The sequence below is a fragment of the Centroberyx affinis genome, unplaced genomic scaffold, assembly GCF_046629955.1.
Source record: "Centroberyx affinis isolate AG114_WGS23_722 - 3 ecotype Tasmania unplaced genomic scaffold, CSIRO-AGI_Caff_v1 ptg003349l_1, whole genome shotgun sequence".
Taxonomy (NCBI): domain Eukaryota; kingdom Metazoa; phylum Chordata; class Actinopteri; order Beryciformes; family Berycidae; genus Centroberyx; species Centroberyx affinis.
This window is the reverse complement of record NW_027281345.1, coordinates 176647-193326: the sequence shown is the minus strand read 5'-3', so window position 1 is coordinate 193326 and position 16680 is coordinate 176647. Positions and strand designations below refer to the sequence as shown.

Genomic DNA, 16680 nt, shown 5'->3' with positions numbered 1-16680 from the left:
AAGCTTTTAAAATAACATTCCTTAAAATGGTTCATACCTCTTTCTGTCAGAGTTTTAAATAAAATTTGCTTGTCATCATCAATTTGGACAGCAGAATTGTGTGTCATGATATCCCAAATCACCATATCATCACCATATTGATTTATCATTCAGCTCTATGGTGCTGTCATCATTCACTTTACTCAGGTCGGTCACATGATTAGTGATTTTATTGTGGTTTTATTGCGGTGAAGGTGTAATAAGATACATCTAACTTGATTCAAGATTTGAGAGTGAAAGCTTCAACACGTCTAATTTGTGGAATTGATATTTGCACGTTGTGAACTGCATGCACATGACTATTCTACTGCACATGCACACACACGGACAAGGGGAAAAAACACACACACAAACATAAACACGCACACACACACACACACACACACACATTCAGTTTAGGAAAAGTCCCAGCCTCCACTTTAAAGCGAGGGAGGAGCAGGAACTGTTACTCAGACTTCTAACCGTAATAACAGCAAACATTTACTTTTGAAATAACTGGGGCTCTTTGTTTGCCTGTGAGAAAATAAGAGGCAGCTGTGAGCGGATGAGTAACCACAGAGCAGGACGCATGAATATTATCCAGCCGTTTGGTCATTTGTGCCGGTTCATTTATTCCTCTCAAGAAATGCAGTTGCTATGTAACTTTCCAAAACGTTAAAGTCTTACACAAACATTTCAGCATAAAAAAACTCAATGAATACACAATCAGTCTGCAGTGAACAGTTTATGGGTCCTGTTACATTCCAGTCATTTCGCTCTCAGGTAGAAACTTCCAGTAGCATCTCATCTCCAAAGAATATTTTCATAACAGTTCACTGCTCATATCCTCCACTGAGTCTGCTGTGATGCAACAGGAAAGAAGCTGCTGGGTGGCAATAGGGGTTGTGTGTTCACAGTGTGATGCGATGGGATGCTTTCTGTTGTTTTTATCATTATGTAGGAATATGTATGTGTCAAATGTAAATTCTATGTATGTGTTGTTGTGTTTTTTGTATGATGGTGTACAGTATGTATGCATGGTTGTATGTATGATGTGTATGGAACTGATGTTTTTTATTATAGCAACACAGAATGCAAGATAAATTTCTCCATGGGACAATAAAAAGATACCTTATCTTATCTTATTTAAACTTATCTTATCTTATCTTATCTTATCTCATCTCATCTTATCTTATCTTACTACACTTGGCTAAAAGGCTAAAATAAAATAAAATGTGGTAAATTGCATCTTTATAGGGATAAATATAATATTCAACACTCCATACAACCATATGAGGTTAATCAAATTTGATTCATAATGGTTGTATAACTTAAGCATAGTTGGTATAGTTATACATATGGTAGATAAACATACTTATAGTATTTGTATTATCATTATAATATATACTCATAGGTATAATTGTACTTAGTATAGTTATACTTAAGTATATTTGATCATTCATTCTTGAGTCAAAGGTGTAAAATCCCAAACAAAATGTTGAAATGCTGTTGTGAATTGCGTCTTTATAGGGACAAATATACAGGCACATGTGTTAAGGTTACATAGAATTTGATAATAGTTGTTTTCTTACGTTTTGCTCGTTGCCCCCCTTTTTTAATTCCAGGTAAAATATGAGCAGGTGGATTGTATTGCTGTCTGTGTGTCTGAATGTCGTCTCAGCATCATCTGACTACATGTATGACGAGCACGAATTTCTGGGTAAGAGAGATCACACTACACCACTCACCTTTTTAAGTGCGTTTTAAAATAGCACGAATATGAATTAGGGCTGCATTACTGAAATATGCCTACTTCTCTCTCAACAGAGTTTTAGAATATCTTCAGTTCAAGTCTAGTGAGCAGTTTATTGATCATGGGTCCTGGGATTACATGGTATTCATGTTTCGTTGTCTTAATTTATTTTTGTTTATTTGTGTCCCTCTCAGACCCGGAGGATGTCCTGAGTGTGAGTATTCCTCTGGAGGAGCCACAGCGCCCTCTACTGGGAGCAACACTGGTACTGCCATGCTACTTCCAGGTAAGTCTACCTGCTGTTGATCAGTATGCAGTTTGTATTCAATGGGCACTATACTTTCCACAGTATATTCAATATGGTATGTTCAGAAATGAGTCCAAGCTTCTTTTTGTTCTGTTTATTGGTTTTCATACAGTCAATATGGACAAAGAAACGATTTACATAATTTAAAGATGTACAGAAAAGAAAAAGAGAGAAAAGAGAAAAAAGTAGGAGTCGCTGAGGAGTTCAGCCTTAAACATACTTTTAGCACAGTCCATGAAGGCTTATGTTCTCTGAAACTTGTTAGAATACAAATACAAAATACAAATCTGAGTTTCTCTAGTTTTTTGGTTTAAGGCATCACGTCTGTTAACCATGAAGTGTGAGTGGGAAGCTGCAGGTTCTTCCAGTTTAGGAGGATTAGTCTGTGTGCTAATGAAGTAACAAAGGTTGTAAAGTGTTTACTGACCTAGTAAAAGTTTTGATACCTTGAGTGTTATGATATTTAGTTGCAGGAATTGATTGAACACTGTTGTTCCCCATGCAGGACCACACTATCCCTGACCCGGGAGCGCCCACCATCGCCCCCCTTTCTCATCGCATCAAATGGAGCCGCGTCACTAAAGAAAAGGTCACCACCATCCTGGTGGCCTTGGAAGGACAGGTGCGTATCGCAGACAGCTACCTGGACAGGGTCCATATGGTGGGATACCCCATGACCCCCACAGACGCCAGCATCAAGATAACTGAGCTGCGCTCCAATGACACAGGAGTGTACCGCTGCGAGGTCCAGCACGGCATCGAGGACGACCACGACACCGTCCATGTGCAGGTTCAAGGTACGTCTGAGTGTTACAGATACACTGGGAGTGAGCGGAAAGCTCAGAGAGGATTTAGTGTCACAAATGAAATGAGTGAGTAGACAGTGGTGACAATAAAGACCTAATATTCATAGATGGCTGCTAAATCAAATGACAGTAATTAAACACAATGTCTAATCAAACATGGTCCGCTACTTGTAGTATGAGGACAAAAGTGCCAGTTGAAAATCACTGCCTGCTGTTAACAGGGCATCAAGTAATTTATGACTTTTATCGATCTCTACTGGCAAGGCAAGGCATTGCAACAACATGGACAGCTCTCTGGCACAGTGTACAGTGGCCTGTAATGGACATAAACAATATAATCACACTTTCATAATAGGACAAGCTAGCTAACAGCTAGAAACAGTAAAAACCTTACTTAAGGAATAGTTCACCCAAAAATGAAAATTCTGTCATCATCTACTCACCCTCATGCCAAATGAAACACAGGTGAAATTTGTTAGTCCATAAAACACACAGGGAGGTTGCCAGCACAACTTGGTAGCAGCCTTCTCCAAAACAACTGAAGTCAATGGGGACCTGTTCTTTAGAGTTCCAAAACAAAAACAAATCAATCAATCACACTGTGAATAGAAAGACCTATACACCATTATTTGTTGCAAATCAATCAGCTGTAGTTAAAGGATAAGGCTGGTGTTTTTTAATGCATTGCTTACTGTCAACAAATCCTATGAAAATAACAAAATCAGCAATGATTTTTTTTTGCCAACAAGTCTCGTCCATGTAGTCGGTGCCCAATGCAGCCATGTCCCAGCAGCCATAGAACTCCATTGTATTAAAAAAAACCAATTAAAAACACATCAAAGAGCCATGCTGCTGCTCTGGGCCGACTTTTTCCTCAAACAACTTAATAAGCCGGCTGTAAACACTTTGCAATCTCACCGAAAATAGTCCCCGGCGTAATGAAGAATTTGTTCCCATTTGAATTTGATTGGGTAATAACTACAACAGCCTGACTTTTCGTGGTAACAGTTAGCGATTTTTAAAATTGAAACTATGTCTTTGTGAGCTGTATTTCAAGGTTTTTAGCTTACAATTGGAGCCAATGACTTCCGGGTTGACGGCTAAAAGCGGTACGTGGGAAGTCAGAAAGTAACGGGAGTAGAGCAAACGCATTGTTGATTTTGTCATAGGATTTGTTGACGGTAAGCAATGCATTAAAAAACACCGGCCTTATCCTTTAAGATTTGCACTAAATTATGGTGTAAATATAGGTGTTTTTGGAACTCTGAAGAACTGGTCCCCACTGACTTCAGTTGTTTTGGAGAAGGCTGCTATGGAGTTGTGCTGGCAGCCTCCCTGTGTGTTATATGGACAAACTTCACCTGTGTTTCAACTGGCATGAGGGTGAGTAGATGATGACAGAATTTTCATTTTTGGGTGAACTATTCCTTTAATGCACCTTTAAATTAAAGTGCTTGTTTTTTCTCTCCAGGTATTGTGTTCCACTACCGGGCCATCACCACCCGCTACAGTTTAACTTTTGAAAAGGCCAAGGCAGCTTGTATCCAGAACAGTGCGGTCATCGCTTCGCCTGAGCAGCTCCAAGCTGCTTATGATGATGGATTCCACCAGTGTGATGCAGGCTGGCTGTCTGATCAAACTGTCAGGTCAGTTTGTAGCTGAGGTCTGGTCCTGTGCAGCTCAGTGGGTAGAGCACTTTAAAAAACACATCCAGGGTCATGGCTTGACACTGGAGACAAATGTAAAAAAAACCATGTGCTAATGATAATCTAAGACACCTTGCAAGTGTCCAACAAACAGCGTAGTATAATATTATCTAGCCAAACCTACAGTACATTTGCCATTTGACTAGATATATATAATGTATTCACAGCTCAGCTCAAGTTCATATCCATTTTCTGGGGGTTGTTGAAAGGCATTCTGGGAAATGTAGGAAATCATTAACTGAAGTAGATGCAGACAAGGCAGGTTGAGGGAAAGTGGGTTCACCAAAAAAGTAAATTAAAAAGTAAAAAACACTTCATCACAAAATAACTCCTATAATGCATTGAACATCACAGATTGATGATATATCGCCTCACAGTCTGTCTGAGGGTGGATTTTTCCTTTAAGTTGCATCTTGAACTTTGAAATAAAGATATTAAAGCTTCATTTTAATAAATCCAAGGTACCCAATCCACGATCCTCGTGAGAACTGCTACGGTGACAAAGAAGAATTCCCCGGAGTCAGGACCTACGGAGTGAGAGATGTCAATGAAACATACGATGTCTACTGTTTTGCTGAAAAGATGACAGGTACTTAAATGTCATGTAATGTCTCTTTATTTGTGATTTCTCGTTCATTGTTGTAGGATTTTGCTTCCATTTTTAATTATTTTATGCTCCTCTTTTTTATTATTTTTCTTCTTAATTTCCTCATCTTATACAGGCAGGGTTTTCTATACTGGTTCTGCGGCTAAGTTCACCTATGCTGAGGCAGTGGAAGCATGTTCTGAGCAGGGAGCCCAGTTGGCCACGACCGGCCAGCTGTACCTGGCCTGGCAGGGCGGTATGGACGTCTGTAATGCAGGCTGGCTGGGGGACAAGAGCGTCCGCTACCCCATCAATATCCGCAGGCCACAGTGTGGAGGGGGTCTGCTGGGCGTGCGCACTGTTTACCTCCACACCAACCAGACAGGATACCCTCTTCTTGAGTCCCGCTATGATGCCTTCTGCTATACAGGTAGGCTGTCAGCCGTTTAGACCAAGGATGGAGATACTGAGAGTGCAATGGAAGGGTTTCATTCCAAAATGCTATATATCCATTTAGGAAAAATACTGCTACCTGAAATTCATCACAACTGAAAAACATAAATGACTCTGTCCTTAACTATCAGTGCCAGCAGTCAATATGGGAGAGTGGATGTCATTTTTTTTTTTAAATAGTAGATATCTGATTTTGGAACAAAACTCTTAAATTCTGCTTACCATGGGACCATGTGTGCCTTCTGGTGAATGAACCACTAAAAATACAGCAGTTTTCTAGGAAGTACAAGTAATGACATTTTTATATAAAATATGAAAAAAATAAAAAAAACTATTCTTATGGCATTTATTCTTAAATATATTGATATGGAGAATTAGTTATCAAGGTGAAAATGTCATTTTTCATTTCATTATGACTTTAAATGTGCATTTAAACAACCTTTTCTAAGTTATAAGCCATGTATCCAGAATACTGTGTGTATGTAAACGTAGCCATTGATATAACATCTAAGCATGTCCTTACTAATCCAGATTCCCCTGAGGAGGAGGGCTCAGGCTTGGACTCCACAGAAGCTGGAAGTGGCGTGCTGAGTGTTGCCACGGTGACGCAGAGCCCAGAGGTCTTCTTCAGGAGGACGACAACAGAGAGCGAGGCGGTTGGAGAGCTGTTCACGCAGCGACCCACTGCTGTGGACTTCACCTACACTGGGAGCCCCACTGAGCTGCCTCTGCCCCAGCCACCCAACATCACAGAGCTCATCACAGAGGTGATGGAGGCAGCCACCGCCCGGCCAGATGTCGGCAGGGAGCCCAGCAAACGCTTCATGATACCTCCGACTGGTCAGTGATGGAAGTTCTTGTGCATGTTATGATAATTGCTAACATAGAGAATCAATTTACTGTATGTATTGTAACTTTACTTAGAAAGTCCAGTGATTCTCCCTGCTCTTGGGATGAGAAAATTGGCTATACCAAAAGAAACCAGAGAATATTTCTTGTGTCCATCTGTAGGTGTAGTGTTCCATTACCGCTCAGGCTCCGGCCGCTATGCGTTCACCTTCATTGAGGCCCAGCTGGCCTGCCAGAGTGTCGGAGCCTCCATCGCCACCCCAGAACAGCTGCAGGCTGCGTACGAGGCTGGCTATCACCAGTGTGATGCAGGCTGGTTACTGGACCAGACTGTCAGGTAACTCTGATGTCCTACTCTATATTTTCAGATACCTGCCCTGTGCAAATGCAAATAATACCTAAAAGTAATGTTAAATAAATAATGTTGTTTACCCTTTTCCAGGTATCCTATTGTTTCTCCTCGAGATAAGTGTGCTGGAAACTTGGAAGATCGACCTGGAGTCAGGTCCTATGGCTTGAGGCCGGCAGATGAGCACTATGATGTTTACTGCTATGTTGATGGGCTCAAAGGTGAGAAAAATACTATTTAGTTTTACAAAATATCACATTGTTCTTACATAATACTAGTACGCAGCTTTATTTAATCCACACAATTGTTATTGTTTATGTTATTTTTTTCAAGACATTTTATTGTGAAAACTTGAATGAACTTCTCCACCAATCCTAACATCTCTCCTCCATCTGCTCCTTAGGTGAGGTTTTCCATCTGGGCTCCAGTGAAGGTTTCACGTATGACGAGGCTCTTTCCCAGTGTCAGGAGCAGAATGCCACCCTGGCCTCCACCGGAGAGCTCTACGCAGCCTGGAAACTGGGCTTCGACAAGTGCCGTGCCGGCTGGCTCATGGATCGTAGCGTCCGTTATCCCATCAACAACCCCCGCCCGCAATGTGGAGCGGGGAAGTCAGGAGTGCGTACCGTATATGCCCACTCCAACCAGACAGGCTACCCCGACCTGTACGCCAGATTTGATGCTTACTGTTTCAGAGGTAAGCACTCAACTGCTATTATTTACTAGGCTCACACTGAATTCTTACCATTTTCACCCATGTGATGTTACTGTCAATTATAAATAACCGTGTATTAATTCCTGCAGCGGATATTCTACTTATTGCCAATGAAACTGGATTGAACATCACAGAAATCCAGGAGGCTATGTTTAACCTAACATCAATAACTGAATTGTTGAGGACTGGTAAGCTATATTCCTCTTATGATAAAAGGTCATATTTATATACACCAAGATCATAAAAAGTTATTATCATTGTCCACTGAAATCTCTCATCTTGTTTTTTTTTGTTGTTGTTCCTCCCCACTACCCCTTTTTTCCCCCGATGTCCCTCACTCTTTTTCCACTGTTTCTCTATAGCTTTTCCCTCCATTGTCCCTCCCATCGCTGTGGAGTCCTCAGGCTTTGGTTCAGGCTTTGAGTCTGGGTCTGGGGTCAGTAGCGCCTCTGGTGGTCACTCTGGGGACCTGTCTGGTTCTGGAGACCTGTCCATTTCCGGGGATCTCTCTGGTTCTGGGGATTCGTCTGCTTCTGGGGATTCGTCTGCTTCTGGGGATCTGTCTATCTCTGGGGATCTGTCTGGTTCTGGCGATCCATCTGGTTCTGGAGATCTTGCTATCTCTGGGGATCTGTCTGGTTCTGGCGATCCATCTGGTTCTGGAGACCTTGCTATCTCTGGGGATCTGTCTGGTTCTGGCGATCCGTCTGGTTCTGGAGACCGTGCTATCTCTGGGGATCTGTCTGGATCCGGGGATCTGTCTGGTTCTGGAGACCTTGCTATCACTGGGGATCTGTCGGGATCTGGAGACTTGTCTGCCTCTGGAGACTTGTCTGGCAGTGGAAGTGCTGAGCTTCCCAGTGGATCATCAGGCCTTAGCAGTGGGGATATGTCTGGATCAGGTTTCAGTGGAGAAGGATCCGGGTTCACAGTCATTTTCTCAAGCAGCGGCATCGTTCTCTCTGGAGAGACCTCTGCTTCTGGAGGACTCCAAGAAGCTGGAGAAGGAAGCACAGAGATCCTCATCTTCCCTTCTGAAACTAGCTCTGGGATGTTCAGTGGCAGTGGGGACATGTCTGGATCTGGCAGTGGGTCTGGTTTCAGCTCTGCAGAGAGTGGCTCCTCCTCAGATGGCTCCAGCAGCTCTGGGGCAAGTGGACTGTTCTCCGGCATGTCGTCTGGTTCCGGCTTCAGTCAGGAGTTTTCTGGGTTCAGTGGGTTCCCGTCAGGATTCTACCCCTCAGGAAGTGGTAGCGGCATGTCAGGAGAGGAGTCCGGCAGTGGAGATGCTCAGATCCTACTAATAGATGGTGAACTGGTTGATGTGTCCACCTCACTCACCCACAAAGAGCAGGAGCTGGGCGGAGGCCTGCTGGAGTTCAGCGGCTCCGGAGACATTTCAGGATCAGGGCTTGCCAGTGGTGATCTCAGCGGCTCGGCCTCTGGGAGCAGCTCAGGGTTCTTCTCAGGCGTGACCTTTGTTGGGTCAGGGTTCACTGACCTTACGCTGTCATCCTCTGGAGAACAGGAGGCCTCTGGGTTTCTACTCTTCAGTTCTGGACAAGGAAGTGGTGCACAGCTGTCTGGATTTGGAGCCTCAGGTTTCCCGTCTGGGTCCGGGTCTGGGTCTGGGTCTGGATCGGGAATCTCTTGGTCTGAGTCCTCTACCAGCGGAGAAGAAGGCAGTGTTACATTCTTGACTGGAGATTTTATGACAGAGGTATCAACAGCAACCACTGTCTCTATGGAGCTCGGGCGGGGGCCAGTGGAGTACAGTGGCGAGGGAAGCACCAGCAGTGACTTCTACTCTGGCAGTGGAGATGCACGCTCCCAGACAGCCAGCGGCGTCTCTTCGGGGAGTGCCTCTGGAGATCTGCCGCTGGTAGTGCTTTCCACTCCATCCAGTGAGTGGGAACTGACAGTGAGCACTCCAGGGCCAGAGGAGGCTCTGACCGGGGCTGAACTGGTTGGGACCACTGGTGACTTCTATGGGACCTCGGGTCCTGCACTCGCCCCTGCAGGATTGGCTGCTGCTACCACCACAGCTGCAGCTGTCTCTCTGCCGACACCAGGCGTCATGGAAGAACCCAATTTAGTGGAAGGTAAGTCATTCAATCTATGTGACAATATTGTATTTTCTATTATCAATGGCAAGGTAGTACAATGTGTTGCCACTTCATTGTCCCCATGCTATGAAATCAGGTGATTGGTGGACTATGGATCTGTCCATCCGCCAAACTCAGGTGATATCTCAGGTTATATCTCAGACACCACTGCTCTGATATTGATTAAACTTGCAGGGATAATGCATTTTCACACTGTGTTCCAGTGTTTAAAAAAATACACTGATAAGCCTAATGGGGGCGCTATAAAGATGAACATTTTTAACTCAAATGTGACATCTAAGAGACCACTGGTGTGATTTTGACAAAACTTGGAGGGATGATGCATCTTGGTGCTGTGTTCTGGCGGTTAAACAAATTACACTAATTGCCCTGATAGGGTCACTATAGTTAAAGGTAAACATTTCAAACTTTGAAAGGCCACAACTGCTACACCACCGGTCCGATTTTGATGAAACTTGAATGGATGGTGCATCCCAGTACTGACTGGCCTGCATCATTCAAGGAGGACAACATGTTTCACTTGTTTCTCACCTGTTCCTATCCATAGGTGGCTCGAACCCATGTGAGCCCAACCCATGTGGTGCTGGTTCGTGCACGGTAGAGGACGGGGTCGGTCTGTGCCATTGCCCCCCTGGATTAAGAGGAGAGGCATGCCAGTATGGTGAGTCCCAAGACTGTGGAAAGTTTACAATACACTATTACTCTGACAATGATAATTACTGATTTTTTGCTCTTCTCATCTCCTTCTCTGATAGACACTGAATTCAATACTGTGTGATAAATGTTCAGTCTAACAGATCTTCTCCAGTAACATTTCTCTGTATTTCTCTGTAACTGTTGAATTTGCATGTTTCATGTTGTTGGTCTGCATTCTATTAGGTTAATCAGCCTGTTCTCTGAAGTTATATTTTCATACATATACCTAACTGTTATATTATTATATTTATGGTTTATTACATGGAATTACTAGACTTACTAACGCTAATTATATTTTTGTCTCCTTTCTGTTCTGTCCTGATGTGTTTTGTACCATATTTTTGTTATGTGTTGTGTTGCTTCGTGTCATTTTGTCATTCTGTCTGCATCTGGCTCTGGGTTTCTTTGTTTTCGTGTGTCAGACTGAATGTCAGGGTGTTTGTCAGATACGTATTGGCCTTGCTCTGAAGGATCTCTGTGTCACGTGTTTATCACAACTGTCTTCAGCCTATGTTGTTTTTGGTCTGCTGTGCCAGTACGCCACCATCATTCTGCTGTATGCATGCTAACCCCTGAGCACATATGTGCTTTCTGGCAATATATGGGTGCTCTCTTCCTTCTGGAATTTGAATACTGATCTTCTGCTGCAACTAGCCACTGATTCAAACATAAACTTATTGCAATAATTACAATTCTGCTTTTGCCTTTACCAAGACCGCCAAGACAAAACAAATATTCTGTTTAGTAGCAGATTAACCTGGCCCACCTCAAAGGAGCAAGGGAACATGGATGATTATTTCAGTTTGCCATAATGATGCAGTATTGATGCAGTAAATTTAATCTGGATCAAAAGTTGCAGCAGCTCTGATCACTAATTCCATCAATCCTGAGGTGTGCTATCACAGCTCCACCACCTCGCCTCGCTGGCCCATCCCCTACCCCCCACCCCCCCGCTGAGACAATAGTCTCACCCCACCCCTTTTTTGCAGAGCTAGATGTGTGCCATTCCAACCCTTGTGCCAATGGAGCCACCTGTGTGGAAAGTGCGGACTCTTACAAATGCTTATGCCTGCCCAGCTACGGAGGGGAACGCTGTGAGATCGGTACGAGCGGCTTCAGCTAATAAATACTAACAACAGCCTCTCAAAAACAACTGAAAGAGCTGCTAAACACCACAAGCAGATAGCATCATTATTCGCTGTGGCTCTGTGAAAATACTGGTTTAGCCATTTTGTAAAAAAAAAAAAAAAGTCACTTAGGTGGGGCAAGAGAATGAATGAAGCCTTTGAATGTTACAGTAGAAGGAAAAAAGTGGAAATTCACAAGGGTTACTATTCACCGCATTTAAAATCATCACATTACTGTTGGAAGGACCCTCCAAACTAAGGTGAAGTATTATGTAAAATTTTCCATTTTGTCTTGGGAAATTTGTTGTGTGCTTTAGAATGGAAATATTGTCCATCTTCAGATTTGTGCTGGATGCCAATCTGACTGAGAACATTGCAGTAGGAAAATTTGTTCCTCATTGACTCGCTGAGTATGCTAAGGTAAAAAACATAAACCTACACTGAAACACTACATGGGTTGTGAACGATATGAAGCACTGTATCAGCTGCTACTACACTAATACCCCACAGATAGCAGAAAGAATGAGAAGAAGGCAGAAAGACTTCTCATCAAGCAGATACTGTGCTTTGGTCATCCAACCCATCTGTAGTTGTGGATGAAAAAGGGTTTTTGAAATTCTGTGAAAAACAATGACTTATAAAAGTTACGGAAGCCATGATGAAGGAAGATGAAGGAGTTTTAGGTGATTAGGTGTGTTAAAATGATCGATGAAACTCTGCTTTGACAATATTTTTGCACTTATTGGTTTTTCTTGTGTGAGATCAAGCTGAATGTGGTGACCTCTCTCACAATGTTCCTTGCTTGGTGTTGCGGCTGCAGATGAGCAGCAGTGTGAGGAGGGTTGGACTAAGTTTCAGGGGAACTGTTACCTGCACTTCACTGAGAGGGAGACCTGGCTGGATGCAGAGCAGCGCTGCAGGGACCTGAACGCTCATCTGGTCAGCATCATCACTCCAGAGGAGCAGCACTTTGTCAACTGTGAGTGACGACCTGAGGGCTGTGGTGGTGTGTGTGTGTGAGAGGGAGAGAGAAAGAGAGAATGAAAGAGAAAGTCCCTTCACCACTTCTTCTCCCCACAGCTAACGCACAGGACTACCAGTGGATCGGGCTGAACGACAAGACAGTAGAGAACGACTTCCGCTGGACAGATGGCACTCCAAGGGTGAGTGAGACCATTACACTGGTTTGTTAGTCAAGTTACAGCAAATGTAGTATATTCAAATTCAACTGTGCAATACTTATTAATTATTTAATTATTAACACTGGTGTATGTATATATTGGAGTATGATGCATATTGTACAGAATTCTTATTTCTCTTATTTCTATATTAGTATTACTATTTTTATTCTCATAGTTATATATTGTAGTATAATGCACATATTTTACATATTTCTTACTTTCGTATTTCTATTTTTCTTATAATTTCTTATAATTTCTCCACGCTTGTATATATTCACTTCTATAATGTGAGCAGCTGCAATGTAACCCAATTTCCCCTCGGGGATCAATAAAGTATTTCTGATTCTGATTCTGATTCTGATAGTACAACAAAATACAGTATAGCATAGCATAGTATAGTATAGTATAGCATAGTATAGTATAGTATACTATAGTATTGCATAGTATAGTATAGTACAGTATAATATTGCATAGTATAGTATAGTGTAGTACTGCATAGTGTAGTACAATATAATACAGTATAGTATTGGATAATGTAGTATAGTGTAGTATAGTGTAGTATTGCATAGTACAGTATAGTATAGTATAGTATAGTATTGCATAGTATAGCATAGCATAGTATAGTATAGTATAGTATAGTATAGTATAGTGTAGTATAGTATAGTATTGCATAGTATAGTATTGCATAGTATAGTATAGCATAGTATAGTATAGCATAGTATAGTGTAGTATAGTACAGTATAGTATAGCATAGTATAGTATAGTATAGTATAGTATAGTATAGTATTGCATAGTATAGTATTGCATAGAATAGTATAGCATAGTATAGTATAGTATAGTATGGTATAGTGTAGTATAGTGTAGTATAGTATATAGTGTAGTGTAGTATAGTGTATAGTGTAGTATAGTATAGTATATAGTGTAGTGTAGTATAGTGTATAGTGTAGTATAGTAATGAATGGTGAATAGTAAAAGAAATGAAAAACTAAAGCTGTTTGGTCCCACTTGTTTCTTCTCTGAGTTTAGATTTATCATGTGGAAAAGTAACTTGTCGTTTCTCCTTCTCCCTCCTCAGCAATTTGAGAACTGGAGACCGAACCAGCCAGATAATTACTTCAACTCTGAAGAAGACTGTGTGGTGATGATCTGGCATGAGAACGGCCAGTGGAACGACGTGCCCTGCAACTACCACCTGCCCTTCACCTGCAAGAAAGGCCCAGGTACAGCGGATCAGCGCTCAGCGTGTGGTGCTGAGACTTTAAATACTGCAACACCAATCCACTGCTAGTTTCACTGGATATGGCTATTATACTCAAAGTATTTTTATGTGTGTAACTGGACCATATTTTGAAATTATTCCATCTCAACTCTGTCTCTGTCCTCAGCCTCATGTGGCGCCCCGCCGGAGGTACAAAATACCAGCATGTATGGCAACAGGAGGGAGCAGTATCCAGTCAACTCCATCATCCGGTATCAGTGTAACCCCGGTTTTAGACAGCGCCACCCGCCGGTGGTGCGCTGTAAAGCAGATGGACAGTGGGAGAAGCCTCAGGTGGAATGTACTGACTGTGAGTATACACACTGCAGAGCCATATTACCCATCTTAGGGCTTGTAGAGAAACCTCACTTCCATGAGTTTCAGCTGCACCACAGTTTATTTAACATCTGCAATAGGGATGGGACGATATGCTTATGTCACAATGCGATTCAATACGCGATATGGGGTTCATAAGCATGATGCGATGTTATAAATAAAAGTTCAGTGACAACAAAGTCTGACTGTGCAGAATTATGTTTATTCCTGAGTCATTTCTAGTAATGGCACTGGCTTGCTAGAATGTAAACAACAATTTAAAAAAAGCATTACAAAGTGCAAATAATACAATTTCAGTGGAGATTGTGAATTTGTGACGGTCAAGCTGTCTTATTTGTGATTAATACAGCAGAATAAAATGGAGCTGATATTGTAATTCATTTTTCTGCCCCACGATACATATTGTTACATGAATTGAATTCCGATATATCGTCCTTATACTGCAACATAATCATTTGTGCTATATTTCCCCCATGAAGTATTAGTTTAAAGGTGAGGTCCAGTGTGTTATTTTGAACCTGAAGTCACCCTTGTCGTGTCTTCCCCTCGCTGCAGTGAGATCCAGCAGAAGAATACAGCGGAGGAGCAGCAGGAGTCCAGCAGAGCCGGCCAGCAGCAAGCTTCACTAAGAAGGGAAAGGAGAAGTTAGCTATTTTAAAAGAACATTTACAGCACACACAATCCATTTTCCATTTTAGTGAAGAGGACTGAAGGATTAAAAGATTGAAAGACCCACATCATGGGTGCTGCATCATGGTAATGTGTTTGTTTTTATTTTCTTCCCTGTCCCTTCTAAAATATTTTAATTATATATATATAATAATTTTATTGCTGGGAGTTTATTTTCATCATGTGTATTGTAATGTAATAATTGTAATGTGTTTTGGTGAAGTCCTTGCTGGGATATTTTGTTCTATGTGAGTTATGGATCCACAGACAGCAGCATCTGCCTGGTTCACTCCAGTCTGCTGTAGATCCAATCAAGACAGATCCAGAGGGAAACTGGCTTCATTTAGATGGAACTGGAGTTTAGTATGAGCCATCAGTACAACTGGTTTAGTCAGTAAGGTACTGGACAGTCAAATCATCATATGTCATGTTTCCTCATAGCATAACTCACTGTTTGTCATTTCTATGGAAGAAGAAAAATGGCAGGAGGACGGAATAAAGGGATTCTCATTTGGCTAAATTTAAATTTAAAGGATAATGCTGGTGTTTTTTGTTTTTTTTAAGTTAGTGCCAATAGTCCAGTTTCCCCTCTCCTTTCCATTCTTCCTGCTGGTGTCTGCACACAGTCAGCATAGTTGCAGATATCAGCGCTCGTTTTTCCTCCCTTCAGAAGAAGCCATTTGCTGCCATTCATTCTTGTCCAGTATGTAAAACAAACTTCCACAGAGCGAGAGAATCCATCACAGGAAACATGAAGCCAAACTTTCTGTTTTCTCCTCATTTCATTGAGCTGAGTCGAGTGTTTTCATCTCAGCGCTGTGTTACGTTCTGCTCTGCTTCCTGTCAGTCAGCTGACACCACAGGAAGAAATGAAGTCTCCTCCAGGAAATAATCCCCCCAAAAAATGTCGCCTCTAAAACTTTATTGTCACACTCATGTCTTATAAGTCATGTAATTCCATGCACTGCATGTCCAGCAATGAGTTACCAATAACTTATACCCAGACAACATGTAGATTTTAAAGGGACTGTTGGATGTTTTCAGGTCTCTAAAGTGGCTCTTTAGATGTGTGGAAACATCAAACTGGTTGTGAGAAAAATATTTTAATAAGATAAAGAGATGTTATTAATTGAATCTAAGCTAAGCCATAGAGAGAAAGCAAGCAACAAACCAACAAACTACAGTCTGCTGTAGCGTCTGCTATAAATCAAAAAAGCAGAGCGCTTTGCTCAATGTGAATACACAACCGTTTATTTATTGATTCCACACAGTGACAGAGATCTCTGCTGGACACACTGAGGCATCGCCTGCACTGTGCTGAGCCGACCAGTCACACAGGTAGAGCAGAGGGTGAGGAGGGATACTAACACAGCCAGGCTGATCATCATTTATTGTGAATTTCAGACAGTTTGTCATGTCGGTTGGTTTGAGTCTTTTGTTGTCTTTGTGTTCAGTAGAGTTGCAGCATCTTCCACACAGCTGTGCAGTGCATAGTGTTTCTGTGGAACAAGTGTCAATAAAATGAAAACCTGTTATCTATTTCATGTATGTAACCTCAGAGGAAATAATCTCTCCTAGATCGTCATTGTAACCGTTGCAGTGTGAATCGCTTGATGTTGTTTTTCCAACTTTGACTGCTTTCATTTGTGCGTTTGTTTTGCGTCGTTGTTGCTGTATATGGGGGGCTGTGCCTCCCACACAACACACACTGCTCACCTGCTGCAGGATAAACCAGAGTCCAGTCC

General features: G+C 42.1%; 1 protein-coding gene across 1 annotated transcript; it reads left to right on the top strand.

The window, feature by feature from the left end:
• The first annotated feature begins 1650 nt into the window (after positions 1–1650).
• Positions 1651–15049, top strand: LOC139660593 (aggrecan core protein-like). The gene is given in 21 exon segments (XM_071538765.1): positions 1651–1738; positions 1966–2057; positions 2584–2875; positions 4356–4530; positions 5052–5179; positions 5313–5606; positions 6161–6469; positions 6641–6815; positions 6921–7048; positions 7231–7524; positions 7632–7730; positions 7905–7959; positions 8050–9616; positions 9745–9751; positions 10216–10293; positions 11354–11467; positions 12312–12470; positions 12572–12654; positions 13748–13892; positions 14058–14240; positions 14822–15049. Coding segments are annotated over 21 exon segments (4539 nt in total). The 3' UTR covers positions 14896–15049.
• The last annotated feature ends 1631 nt before the right edge of the window (positions 15050–16680 follow it).